General features: G+C 38.2%; 1 protein-coding gene across 1 annotated transcript; it reads left to right on the top strand.

The window, feature by feature from the left end:
* The first annotated feature begins 5,943 nt into the window (after window positions 1-5,943).
* gda (guanine deaminase) lies at window positions 5,944-14,964 on the top strand. The gene is made up of 14 exons (XM_046841418.1): window positions 5,944-6,103; window positions 7,355-7,443; window positions 7,690-7,861; window positions 9,344-9,431; window positions 9,740-9,845; window positions 10,050-10,077; window positions 10,837-10,944; window positions 11,986-12,093; window positions 12,828-12,925; window positions 13,442-13,509; window positions 13,849-13,995; window positions 14,172-14,290; window positions 14,626-14,653; window positions 14,813-14,964. Exons 1-14 carry the CDS (start codon window positions 5,984-5,986, stop codon window positions 14,881-14,883), a joined length of 1,350 nt encoding a protein of 449 aa, XP_046697374.1. The 5' UTR covers window positions 5,944-5,983; the 3' UTR covers window positions 14,884-14,964.

The raw sequence follows: 14,964 nt of genomic DNA, 5'->3' as shown, positions 1-14,964 counted from the left end.
CGTTGATGTAACGTGTGATCTTGAGGCTTTACCTCATGACAGGGTATGACCAATTCACAGCTGATGCTACTATTTTAAGCAAAAGTCACCTCCTCGTGCTTAGTTGTGGAAACTTGGAATAAGCCATGTGACTAAAAAAAAAAAAAAATTCAAACAGCATAGGCTATTGATGTTCTTCTAGACCTTTATATTCCAATAATTTCTATTCCTTTGGGTGCTTAATTGTTTTGTTCCTTCATTGGAGTTTCAATAGTTTGTATACAGTTCTGTGAAAACGTCTTTGCACCTTCCTAATTTCCTCTTTTTGACATATTTGCATTACTAAATAGATTTTCTACATATGCTTGTACAAAAAGGGGCAAACTTCTCCTCTTAAACTTCATTGGAGTGCCTGTATTTGCAGAATTTTCATAGGGTCACTTAATATCTTCCACTCCAAACCATGTACCTCTTCCATGTACCAAACCACTTGCCTGGCGCTGGCATTGTGAAAGGAAAGTTAAGTCCTGCTGATTAGTCGTGCTGTTGAAGCTCATTCACCATCCATCAAAGTATCCTGCGATGTCCTGAGGTGCTTTTCTGCTTGCCGTGTTTTTAAAGACTTTATTTGCATTACCTTCAGTCTGATATTAAGGTTTATCTTTTTCACAGACGGTAGGTCAGTGGATAATGTTTGCCCTTAAGATCCTATCTTTGGGTTTCAAAGTGCAAAGGTGTTAAAGCTTGTATCAGCTGAAGATAGATATTCATGTGAAGCTGGAGGACTTGTAATGTCAGATGTGTAATGTCCCAGGATTTGGGTTGCAAAGGGGTGGACATTTTCCAGTAAATTTCTGGAAAATTTCCAGAAACTTTCAATTAGAACTTCACCTAGGGAATTTTGGAAATATTCCAAGTTGGAAACTTGCCAGGAATTTACAGGAATTTATGCGAATTAATGAGAAATTTTGGAAAATGTTTATAAATATACATATTTACTTATACTTTATATGTATTTAATTGTTAGCATAATTTTGTTGCATAATATCTTACACACAGCACAAGGAAGTTTTAAACATCAATTTATCTAATATCTATGTAATTTATATGAATACATTTCTTTACATAATTTTTTTGTGCAGGATTCTTAAGCTGTGTTTTGCTCAGATATCACAAACGAACTAATAGCATTACCTAATATACAACTCCAAAATACAGCACCAGTCAGGCATATGAATGATCAGTCCCCATTCCATAGGAGGTGGTATCTAAAAGGTTTGGGAATAGTTTTGTACCCCTCCAACAGATGGCAGCACAAGAGTGCATGCACAGTCACAAGAAGCACAGATGGTATGAAGCTGTGCAACTGGTGCTATTCTGACCATGTGTGGTACCACGTCTCCAATTTCTTATTGGACAGCAATGGAATTCCTTTTTCGAAAGATAAAAATCCAGCTTGAAGGTCCCCATTTTTACACCATTGCAGAGATCCAGCAAGAATCACAGAAGGTGCTTGACATGCTTTCTTCAAAAAGAAGACTTCCAGGACATATTCCAGAAGTGCAGGAATGCTGGGAGTGCTGTATTGCTGTGCGAGGGTAATAAACAAACTTCTTTTTTGTAAACTTTTTGATTCCACCTTGTATAGCTAGCTGACTGATTAAAGTTATTCCTCCTAAGATGTAAAAATGTCTATCCTGATTGGAGTTGTCTGTCTCAGGGTGAATCCTCCCTAATCTATAGGGCACAAGGGCTCAATGAATGGTTGGATGAATAAAAAAACTGACCAAGACACTTTATATAGGGTGTGATCCTCCTCCATGAGGAGGTTCCACAAGGCTCAGTACTTGGTCCTCTCCTTTTTTCCCTCTATACTCACTCTCTTGATAAGGTCATATCCTCACATGGGTTTTCTTACCACTGCTATGCTGATGACTCAACTCATCTTCTCCTTCCCTCCTTTAGATGCCACAGCTTCTGCTCAAATCTCGGCATGCTTTGCAGACATATCTTAATGGATGAGTGCTCATCAACTAAAACTCAATCCCGGCAAAATCGAACTGCTGGTCATCCCAGGTGATTCATCTCCAGGTCAGGATCTCAGAATAACTTTTCATAACTATCTGCTCTCTCCTTCAGCCACTGCTTGCAACCTTGGGGTAACTATATACTATCAACTGTCCTTCTCCTCACATCTTTCTCTACAACATCATAGGGATTCAACCATTTCTGTCCACACAGGCTGTTTAGGTGCTTGTTTAGTCTCTTGTCATTTCGAGACTGGACTACTGCAACTATCTGCTGGCAGGTCTTTCTCTAAATGATATTTGTCCACTGCAAATGGTCCAAAATACAGCTGCATGACTTGTGTTCAACCTGCCCAAGTTCACCCACACCACTCCACCACTGCGCTCTCTCCACTGGCTTTTGGTAGCTGCATGCATCAGATTTAGAACACTAATGCTTGCCTACAAAGCCAAAAATGAAGTAACGAGTCCAAAAATCTCCAGACATTGAAGGAAATGTACCTGAACCCTCTCTTACACATTCAAGCATTTTGCCTCTGATGATCTTAATGGTTCCTTTGCATTTCTTGCTAATGGTTCTCAATTAGCAGTGTTTTTTACTTGTTTTCTTTCTGTATCCATTTCCTTCTAGATCTGTAACATTGACACTAACAGCAGCAAGTAATATATCATGCACCAGTAAGGTACTATGATTTGGTTTTGGGTTAAAAGATCCAGAAGGAACCTTCAACACACCCCACAAGAGCTCCGGTTTTGGAGATGCTCTGGCCCATTCGTCTAGCCATCCCAAGATGGCCCTTGTCAAACTCAATCTAATACTTACGAGTGCACATTTTTCCTGCTCCTAACACATCAATTTTGAGGATAAAAGTGTTCACTTCCAACCCACTAACAGGTGCCATGATGAAGTGATAATCAGTGTTATTAATTTCCCAGGTCATAATGGTATAATGTCAATGTTATGCCTGATCGATATGGTTGATTAATTTGGTAAACTTTTCGGAAGACATCTGTTAATATGAGTCAAAGGTTAAATCTGGGCCTTATGGATTCCCGTCAGCATTTCTTTGACATTGTGGCTTTTATTTGTATTATTAATTGAAGAGAGAGAGAGAGAGAGAGAGAGAAGGATAGAGTAACTGGTGAGGGAATGACCATTTATAGCTGCTATAACACAAATAAAATAGGAGCTAAAGATTATTGGGACACCCCATTTTTTTTTGCCATAATTTGGTTTTTCCCCAAAACTGTTACCACACAATTGTATAGGATGTCTTTAGAATTAATTTTTCCCTTTACTTAAACTAGGAAACCCAAACCTGTTCCAGCATGACAATACCCCTCTGCAAAAAGCCAGTTCCATAAAAATATGGTTTACATGACTTGAAGTGGAAGCTTTCAATGGCCTGACTACTAAAACCCTAGTGGCTAAATGAGCCCAAATCTCCACAAGCACACTTTAAACTTTGGTGGAACATCTTGGACTAGATGCCGAACGAGATGTTCCAAAAAGCACGTGCAAAGCTTTTGAATCATGGATCATGAATCATGGTAACTTTTTCCCCTTATACACACAGTAACGAGTATGAAATATATCTGTGCACTAAACAATCTATCATGGTCTGGTAATCTACTGATGATTATGATGTAACCATTACTTTTGGTTTTAGGACTATTTCCCTGAGGAACTTAGGCTCCATGGATCTCCATGACTGCACAGCTCATTGGAGTTCATGTCTCAATGTAAAAAACACATCAGTCTTATTCAAATTTGCTTTATACCAGAGTGCTGTCGAATAATAGACTCTGATTTGTTTTTTTTTGTTTTTTAGAAAAGAAAGACTAATAATAATAATAATAATAATAATAATAAAAAGTAAGAGCTTTATTCTAACTCAGTTAATTACATTTAATTAATAATTTAATTAAAATGCTATCTTTATTAATTAGTTAATTCATTCATTTATTCATTCATCCATTTTGGGGACTCTAAACACCTCAGCAATATAGTAACGTCTGTAACACCATTCAAAAGACATTTACTGTATATTCATGAAAGAAGAATCCTGTGCCAGAGCTCTGCCAAAGACAAAATGTTTCCACAACCTAATTATACCAGGTTAAAAATTATACTGTGTGGTTCATCTTGAAAAACATTGTTAGAGGAAAATAATACACAACTGGGGCCACAATACACCACCATATCATTGATATCATCTTTTAACAGCACAAACACAAGTTTTTATAATATCTTTCTGAATATCATTTAAAATCAACTAAAATGATTTTCTCGGCACATACCGTCACATACTTCCTGTCAGTTCAAACCAGTCTGGTCATTCAGAAACAGACACAAGAAAAGTGTTCCTGTCATCAGGAGATTCTAGGTTCAAATCCTGATCCAATACTATTATCATCATCATCATCATATGTGACCAGGAGGGCAGACAGCAGTGAGCAAAATCCTCTAATACTGTGATTTACAATGAAACCATTCTAAACGATGGTGTCTTAGATGATTTCTGTCCATGAGAAGGAAGCGTTTTCAGCAAAAGACAGATGTCTGTTTTGGGGGAGAAATGAAGGGGAGGGGGTATTGAAGAAAAAGAAGAAGGAGAAGAAGGGAAAATATGCATGTAAAGAAATAATACACATATGTTATTATGTTGTGTAAAAAAAAAAAAAAAAAAAATTTGTAATATTTTCAATTCTTCAAAGTAGCCACCTTTTTGCTTTGATTATAGCTTTACACAGTCCCAGAGGTGTTGAGTGCTTGTTGGCTGCTTTTCCTTCACTCTCTTGTCCAACTCATCCTAAACCATCTCAACTGAACTCTGATCGGGAGATTGTGGATCATATGACGCAGAACTCTATCACTCTCCTTCTTGAACTAATATGTAACCTAGAGGTGTGTTTGGGGTTTTCCTGTTGAAAAACAAATTATGGTACTAATAAGTGCAAAACAGATGACATGTCAGTGCGAAATGCTATTGTAGGCTTGCTGATTACGAAGTGTGCACTCTATTTAGACTAGATCATCAACAGAGTCGACAGCATAGCGCCCCCACACCATCACACCTCTTCCTCTATGTTTCACAGTGAGAACCGCAAATTCAGGAACAGTCCGTTCATCCTCAGTACATCTAACAAGACACAGCATTTACAAGCAGAAATCTCACATTTGGACTCTTTAGATCAAAGGACATGTTTCCACTGATCTAATGTCCATTTCTTGTGCTTCTGAGCCCAAGCAAGTTTCTTCTGTAAGTCTCTTCTTCCAAAGTAATGGTTTCTTTGCCACAATTCGTCTGTGGAAATATTTTTGCCACTTCAAGGAGCTTTCATGTAAACGAAAAGTTTCTGAGGCGGGCAACTTTAATAAACTAATATTCTGTAGCAGAGGTAGCTCTTGGTTTTGCTTTCCTGGGAAGATCCTCATGACAACATGTTTCATGATAGCATTTGCTGGTTTTGGCATCTGTGAGAATTGTTCTGATTGACTGACCTTCATTTCTTAAAGTAAAGATGGATTGTCTTTTCTCTTTACTTAACCAAGTGTTACTTGCCATAATATGGATTTGTACAGTAGTTGTAGTAGAATTAATTATTAGTATTCACAATTTCCTCTGCACAAAACAAATGATAGTCTAAAGCACAGCTTGAAAAATAATAATAATAAATTCTGCGTTGTAAAACATTCCCTTCAATCTTTACTGCATAATTCCATGCGTGTTCTTTCCTGATTTGGATGTCTTTCGTATTAATGTACAATGTGGCACATAATAAAAATAGGAGAGGGGTGTGCCAAGAATTTTGACTGGTACTCTATTTGTCCTTGTATTTAATATCTGATTTGAAATGTGAAACACGCGCCCAAGGTCTCTAGGCGTCACAGTCTCGAGCGTGAACGCGCCTTATAAAAACCGAAGGCGCTGCGCGCGCGGCGCTTCAGACTGTTTGATCTCCGTGTGGACGCGATGAGCAGCGGCAGCAGCGGCGTCGTGCGCGTTTACCGCGGCGGGTTCGCGCACTCGACCCGGGACTCGGCGCTGCTCGTGCTCACCGACTGCGTGCTGGGAGTGAACGCTCGCGGCAGGGTGGGTAAATACAGTGTTATTAACTAATGCTGAACACCAAACGCTTCATGTATGTATTTACTCACCTCTTATATTACTGAATAAACGTTACATTATATTGTATTGTATTGTATTGTATTATATTATCTGTAGAATCGTGTTATAGTGGTGGTTAAATGCACACTGTTCAATGTATTTTATCACTGCAAGGCCACAAATGAACTTGTAAATGTGTTCATGTAATATTATAAGAAACGAACTCACCTCCAGTTTGTAACAATCAAGACATTCCGAATTTCTTTCTACTTGTTGTGTCTTCCTACCGCATGTCATCCAAGTTTACAGAAGACAAATAGATACATCATTATACATTTATTGTAAGGCAAAGAGCAGCATTGTTCACATGGGTGTGGTGGAGTTTATAGCCTATAAAGAGTCAGCACCTCTATGAGCAATCACAACCAAAACATACAGTGAACTGCCTAGCTTTTTGTGTCCTGTTGGATTTTATTGCAGCTGTGTCTCTATTTTTCACCTACCACACTTTCATCACTTACCCAATACACTCTTCTTCTCAGTCCAGACATACTGTTCTTGCAGAGGAGTATTTGCGAATGTATACATGGCATTCACATACAGTATTTTTAGATAAGGCATCAAGGCTGTGTCCTGGTTCCAAGGTGGTGAAATGAACAATAAATACATAGAAACCTTATTTTTCAAAAATCTAATAAAATAAAAAAAAATAATAGCCAGTTTCACACTAGAAGTGCTCTTATCCAAAAAATATATATAATCACTGGCATTTATGTCTAGCCAGTATACAGTATGTCTATGGTACCTCTGATGTAAAAAGTACCAGCAATTTGATTCTCCAATTCAATTTCAGTAAGTACCTTAACCAGTGGTGGGGTAGGAAACATCCTTCAATTTCCAACCCATAATATCCCTCATGTCCTCCAGAATAGTAGAAAGGGTTAATAAAAAAAAAAAATAACAAAAAAATGAAACGAAACGAAACTTTAAAACAGTTGTACTGCTGCTCATGCACTCACGCATCTACTGCCTTCTACAATGAAAAGCTCCTCTGCTCTCCAATGGAAAACCAATGAATTGCCTTTAGCTAAAAGACTTTCTCGTTCTGGTGCGGGTGTGTAGCCGATTTTAAATACCAATTTGTTGGCACGAAGTAGTGCTTAATGTTTACATCACAGTGTCTTTATACTGTATGTTTAATGGCTGTAGTCATTTTTAAATAATATTTCCTTACAGATCGCATTTTGTGAGGAAGGACACAATGTGGAAAGCCTGTCACGCCAATGGGGCTTTGAAATGTCAGATGTTGTACAACTCGGGCCTCAGTGAGTAACTTCCTAAAGCCGGACATTACTTACAAAGTGGTGGCAAAGGGAAAGTGGTAGCTCAGATGTAGGATCTCTGTTCGGAAGGTCCTGAGATAAAATCCCAGCAAGTTGGGTCCTTGAGCAGGACCACTGAGGTCATTGTATGCCACTTTGTATAAAGTTGTCTGTCAAAATGCAGTAAAAGTAAATTATTATATTATAATATAATTATAAGTAATTATGACTTCACTTGCCGCTCCGCAGTGAGTTTTTCATGCCGGGGATGGTGGACACGCACATTCACGCCTCGCAGTACACGTACTCGGGTACGCATTTGGACTTGCCGCTTTTGGATTGGCTCAATATATACACTTTCCCTGTGGAGTCGCGCTACGAGGACCTGGACTTCGCCAAGGACGCCTATACCAAAGTGGTGGTGAGTCATTTCAGAGCAAGGTCCATATTTGGTCTATAACTACAGTAATGCTGCTATTCTTAAATACCTCAGGAATTTACCAACAATTACATGTGTATTAACGAACACAACAGTCTTTATAGAAACTAGAGTTCCCATTAGGTTTTTCTGCTGACTCCTTAAAAAAATGATACATAAACCTCTTTACCGGATGCATGACCAACAGTGTTAACTAGGGATGGGCATTTTTAGGATACTGGTACTTATCAATACTGTTACTCTCTATAATTTGTTGCAAAAAGACATGATGTGAAATTCCAAAGTTAGTTTATTGCTGCTGAACTTTAGTACCGCATTTTACAAATGCCTCTAAAAAAAATAGAAAAAGGCACATAAAGCACATTTTTTAAAATAAAAAGGCCCTTCAAAAGAGAGACCGCAAGAGAGAGAGAGAGAGATTTCCTCAGCATACCACAGCACAGCAGCATGTGCATGAATGTACATAGAGTGAACAGAATGTAATAGAAAAATCTGGCGTCTTTAGCAATTAGTCTACCGTGTCTATTGCCTACTGTACCTATCCCAGCTTGACAACCAGCTTAAAGGGCAAGAAATCTTTCACTATAAATTTTGTGACAGGCCAATGACACACTGGCGTTTTTCGTTTTTAAATGCAGCACATTGCTGGAGGTAGAAGCGTATTTTGTTTGTAAATGTTTAGTTATATTACTAGTGTTACCTGCTTTGTTCGCTATTACACTACTGCATTTTTCACATCTGACACTGGCGTCACTTAGTTTTGTAATGTGACACACAAACATACACTGCACGTGCACTCGGATATCGCGTGTACGTCGGCCACGTGATGACATCATTTTGGTATGTAAAATGGCAAGCAGCAGCTACAAATTCTCTATTAAATCACAATGTATGCAAAGATTAAACAACGCAAGTTTTGATACCGGTATCTTTTGTCCTGCTTATTGGTAGACCGGTATTGTCCCTATAATCTGCTGGTCCAGAATAGAAACGGTTCTCAGTACCGATCCCTGATTTTAACATACAAAACTTCTAATTGTTGCATGTGGATCACACTATAGGAAAAAACTAAACTCAACAAACTACAATTTTTTTAGAGCACTTTCATGCTTTATAGTCCAAGCCATTGTCTATAAAAATCTTTATCATTTTTTATTAGTTTTAATTACTTTTTCATTTTCATCTCATAGAGAATTACTGTAAAAATTCTCCCTTACAATATCTACGGTGTAAACCCTGATTCCTAATCTGTAACTAATCTAACTGTATATTTGTTCAATTTTAACGTTCGTGACTGGTGAATATTTCTCTATTTATTGCAGACCCTAGATAAATTTAGGCAAATTATGGACCTGCACCAATATTGTGTGTTTTGTGAATGTGTGTAGCTCATAAAAGACACCTCGAATCTATACCAGAAATTTATTTTCTGTTTTACAAATGCTTTCTTTTTATTGGTTGCAGAAAAGAACGCTACGCAACGGCACCACTACTGCATGCTATTTTGCCACTATACACACAGAGGCCTCGCTGCTGCTTGGGGACATTACAGGTAGCTCCAACACAAACACACACACGTTCTAACTTTTTAACCCTTGGAGTTTGCTTGGTTAGTCTTGTTTGGTTGTGCAAAAGAGAGTTTGACACCCAGTTGCACTTCTCTCCAGATTAGAAGTAATGAACTACATAATTTTGCCCCCCACTAGCATCTGGTCATACAATATTGTGACTAGAAAACCGTTCACCAAGAGCCTACCAATTAGAACGAAGACGATTAACAGTTAATATTTTAAATCTGAAATGCGAGCTTGGTGTGTTTATTTATTTCTTTATTTCTTTATTTTGCCACTTGTCCTGCAGATGACTTTGGACAGAGGGCTCTCATAGGAAAGGTGTGCATGGACCGTAACCCCTTGGTGCCAGAGTATAAAGAACTCACAAATGAATGCAAGAAGGAGACGGATCGGTATGTTTTATTTAGAGGAATGATAAGAAGGGCTTCAATATCCATCTCAAATTTGAGAGCATTCAATGTGAAAGTGGAGATTCAGTTGGCCTAAGTGCTGTATATCGTTTGGTGCTTATTGTTACAGTATCAGTGTTATACCATGACTAGAAGGTGATCATGGATATTTGTCATTCTAAGCAAATTTTTTTTTTCCTTTAACAGTTTTATCACTGAACTACTCAGGAAAAAGGTACAGTCAAAATATTAATTGGGCATGAACATGCTTTCTGCTTCCCAATGACTAAACACTTTTAACTCACATGCAATCGGACGCTCTTTAGCTTTCAGGGCGACTTGACTCTGTAAAAGATTAAATTCTATTGACGGATGCTGCACTTTATTCCCTTGACCTTATGGCGCATAACGAGCACGTTATCTAACGTTACATAACATGAAATCTCCACAAAAGGACGTTGGGTATCGGTACAGAACCACATTTCATTCTGCTTAATTACATCACTTTAAATCGTTACATCACGTTTCCATTCAAGTGGGGGGCTAAAAAAAACACACTCGGCACTCGTAAGCAAATTACGCATTATGAGTGCAGGCAAATATGATAAATACAAAAAAGTATATATATATATATTTACTTATTTAATTCATAAACCATTCAAAATAGCAGACATCCGATTTGGTGCACTATATATATATATATATATATATATATATATATATATATATATATATATATATATATATATATGAGATCGGAAGTGGTTTCAGTGGATTTTGCTCAGAAACAAACGAATCGAGCATTTTTTTCACGCACAGGTGTTTTCTAATTCTGGAAAATTACCTGATCTGAAAGTAGATCTATGAGAAAGACATTAAACAGGGTTGGGGAATTGTTAAGTTGCGTAAATGTTATACATTTACAACATTGTCCAACTTGATCAGTGTAGTAGCTAAATAAATCCAATAATGCATGCTTGTGTGTGTGTGTCAGTTTGCTCTTGTAAAGCCAATAGTGACGCCACGCTTTGCCATGTCGTGTTCCTCCGCCCTGCTCAGCAACCTGGGAAAAACTGCCAGGAACAATGACCTCCATATTCAGGTAAGACTTTTTAAAGACAAACGCAAGCACAAATAATAACTCTATTCAAAATTAGCATTAATTGAGACCTCCAATAATATAGGATGGAGCTGCTATTAATAACTGGCATATGGCTGATATTAAGGATACTAAAAACAATACTGTTCTCTACACAGAGATATACAAATTAATGTATTTACATTATCCAGAGCGACTTACAACTGAGCAGGGGAAGGTAAGGGCCTTGTTTAAGGGCCTTGCTCAAGGGCTCAGCAGTGGCAGTTTAGTGGTGTGGGATTTGAACTTGGGAACGTCCGATCCAAAGGCCAATGCCTTAACAACGAAGCCACCACCTCCATGTACACACCCCAGACTCCCAAACACTAAAAACACCACTGACTATAACCTTTAGAATGATGTCATTTGTAATACAATGATTATGTACAATGTTATTTGGCTACCTGCAGGTATGGCAGCTGGCGCTGTCGTCCTTGCCATTGTCATCCTGCTGACCGTCGTCTAGTCGAGCCGAGTCGAGTCTCTATGTTGTATAGCTGCACTGACAACAATAGTTCTTTTTGTCATTACCTAGTAACTATTACAGTCGGGATTTATTTTTCAGTTCAGCATTGTAACTGCGAGGACAATATTCAAATTATTGCTGCCATAACAAAATACTTTAACATTCGTGTAGTGAATCCTGCCTCTAGAGCATTTTAATAGTGACATTCGGGATAATTCTGTGTTCTTTTGAGATAAAAACAGGTCCGGTTGCAGCTGTGTATGTGAATCTGTGAACTTGCATAACTTGAAAGACCAGAGACTAAGCCTGGGTTGTACAAGTGCTAGAGTGCTTTATTTGCCTACCAATGCAAAAAAATATGCCCAACACAAAATATATTAAATGCAAGAGTAAGTGAAATATCTGCCCACATTTACAATCAACATTTCCTGAACTGAAAATTCCTGAAATTAGCAGATTCTGAAATACACACAACCAATCTATTGGGCCCTGATTTTGTTATTTGTCTTTATGACCATTTTGCACCTCTTCATTCCCAGAGTCACATCAGTGAGAACAAAGAGGAGGTGCAGTTTGTAAAAGCGCTCTTTCCGGAGTGCAAATCCTACACAGACGTCTACGCAAAGCACGGCCTGCTCACCAGCAAGGTGGGAGGAGTTCGTTTCTACAAGCATGTTAAACTGTAAGATGTTGACAAGTAACTACATGTCAAAGCTGTGCTGTACATTTAAAGTGGTTTGTGATATAATTTCCTGTCAACATACTTCCCAAGGCATTTATCAGCTTTGTTTGGTTGGGTTTCTGTCACATTCCAAGAACAACCACAGTTTCTGAGGATATGAATAGAATGTTGGTCTATTGGATTTCTAATGGAACTGGCATTTGCTCTGTTAGCTATCAAAGACCAGGTTAAGACATTATAGTCTGCAGTTTTGGTAGTATGGACAAACCTGGCTTAGTTTCAACCCTTTAAAAGTACTTCAAGACAGTCAATGATCTCAAGTAAGTACTTTATCCTGGTCATGGTGGTGGTGGTGGCTCCAGAGTCTGGGCAAGAGATGGGTATAGAGTCTGGATGAGACTTCAGATGCACATTACACAGTGTCACCAGTCAACCTGCCGGCATATTACTAGAGGGGTGGGAAGAAACCAGAAATCCCAGAGGAAATCCAGGGTGAATTGTACAAATCAAACCGTAGTCCGATCCAAGATTTAGATGAGTGAAATAGGCATGTCATTCGGGATATTGCAAAAGTGCAAATGACATTTTCCGAAAGAGGGTATGGGTTATGTGGCATGTGTTCCGCTGCCAAGCCTATAGCAGTGAATGTAACATTTCAGGAGAGATTTGATGATGTATATAACAGTGCAGATTTGACAGACGGTGATGGCTCATGGTTGCCACCTGACTGACGAAGAGCTTGAAACCTTCCATGAAAAAGGAGCAGCACTGTCTCACTGCCCCAACAGCAACATCTCGTAAGTGATGCATTGTATTTCACAAACCTGCCCTGTTTTTGTGTTGCCGTACATTTCACGTTAATGGTTTGTGACAGTTGTTTTTAATTTGAACTAACATGTATCAGGCTCTTGCCATTTTCCCCTTCCTATGTAACATTATTATTATGGCCTCATTTAACAAGAATCGGATAATCAGAATCTTCAAAACGTCGTTATATTGATTTCTATAGAATCCTAAACTATTAAAAATAATTGTTTAACCTGGTAAACTGTTAAATAACTAGAATTCTGATTGAGTGAATTAAAGCTAAATTGTACCTCTTTAAAATGGACCACTGATGTGAACTAAATGAATGCTTTATCTAAAGAGTTCATGTGGATTATGGACATTTCTTTCATACATTAGTCACGCGTTGTGTTGGAAATCTGTGATGCACTTTGGTCAATTAAGTGCTTATTTAGTAAGTAGTAACTAACTCTCTCTCTCTCTCTCTCTCTCTCTCTCTCTCTCTCTCTCTCTCTCCCCACCTTTAGCTTAATTAGTGGCTTGCTTAATGTTAGGAACGTTCTAAACCACAAAGTCAAGCTGGGGTTGGGCACTGGTAAGATCTGACTGCTTTGCTATCTATTGGTTTACTAAAAGTTAAATTACTATTTGGGAGGTTATCTAGATTTAGACGTTTAAATGTAGACACAGTAATGAAAAGAAATACAAATGTATACTAAGCATATTTTCCTGTCATAAAGCTGTGACCATCAGAACAAAAGAATATTTGAATTTTGAAAAAGCTTCCTCACTAATCGAGGGGGTTAAATAGGATTTTTATGATACCAATTATTTTTTTTGTTCTGATGGCGTACCAAGCGTACTAAGAAAAAACCTGAACAAATAAAAAAAAAAAAGTAACCTTAAACTGATATTCCTTACATCTTTTGGGGAGATGTGGCAGGTGGCTACTCCTCGTCCATGCTGGATGCTATTCGAAAAGCTGTGGACACTTCTAAAGCCTTGTGCATCCAGGATGCCCAGCTTCAGCCCCTCAGCTACAAAGAAGCCTTCCGTTTGGCTACGCTTGGAGGCAGCGAGGGTACGGAAATTCATTATATTAACTAAAGACACGATTAACTTAATTTGCATAAAAGTGCATTACTACAGCTTTGTCTGCTTTCTGCGTTACAGTTTTCATTAAACAATTTCTACATTTCAACAAAACATAAGTAATCTGTAACTACAGGTGGGATTTTCTGGATCATATTTATACAGTGCTCTCATTGGATGACTGCTTGGGAAACTTTGAGGTGGAAAAGGACTTTGATGCCCTCCGTGTGAACGTATGCGTTCCTGGAAGCCCAATCGATGTGTTTCCTGGAGATGACCTCGAGGTTTGCCCTGCTCTGGCGTAAACAGAGTTTTGATAATTTTTTTTAGCAGGGTGTACTACAACTAGCAACTAAAGAGAACATATTGTGCTTTCAAAATTTTAGAACAGAATCAGTGTGCTTTATTTTCTTATGTGTAAACCAGACTAGTATCTTTAAAGTAGAGGTAGGAGAATGCTGAGGATGAAGCCACCAGGTAGAAGGTAAAAGAGGACAGAGGGGTATGGAGACGGATGACCCCCTGTGGCGCCCCCTAATGGGAGACGTCGAAAGAAGAATTGCATATTTGAGGTCCTCAATATATATACTAATGCGATCATTCTTGTGCTTGGTTTCAGGTTCTTTTGGAGAAGTTTCTAAATCTGGGTAAGACTGGGTTTAATATTCATCTTGTAAATCTTATGCAATATGTGTATTTTATAAACAAAAAATGAGCTAATAATATATAAACATTATATATAAAAACAAGCTACATTTATCACTCAATGTTTTATTTCATTTAATTTCTCGATTTATCATTCACAGGTGATGATCGAAACATTGTGGAGGTCTACGTTGCAGGCAAACGAGTGGTGCCTTTCCCTGACTCAAAATAATATTTCCAGAACCTTCCTAAAACAGGAGCCAATGCCATGATGTTTATAGCTTATCTTATTATCTTTTTTTTATAGACAGAC

The sequence above is a fragment of the Silurus meridionalis genome, chromosome 27, assembly GCF_014805685.1.
Source record: "Silurus meridionalis isolate SWU-2019-XX chromosome 27, ASM1480568v1, whole genome shotgun sequence".
Lineage (NCBI taxonomy): Eukaryota > Metazoa > Chordata > Actinopteri > Siluriformes > Siluridae > Silurus > Silurus meridionalis.
This window is presented reverse-complemented; position numbering and strand designations above follow the sequence as displayed.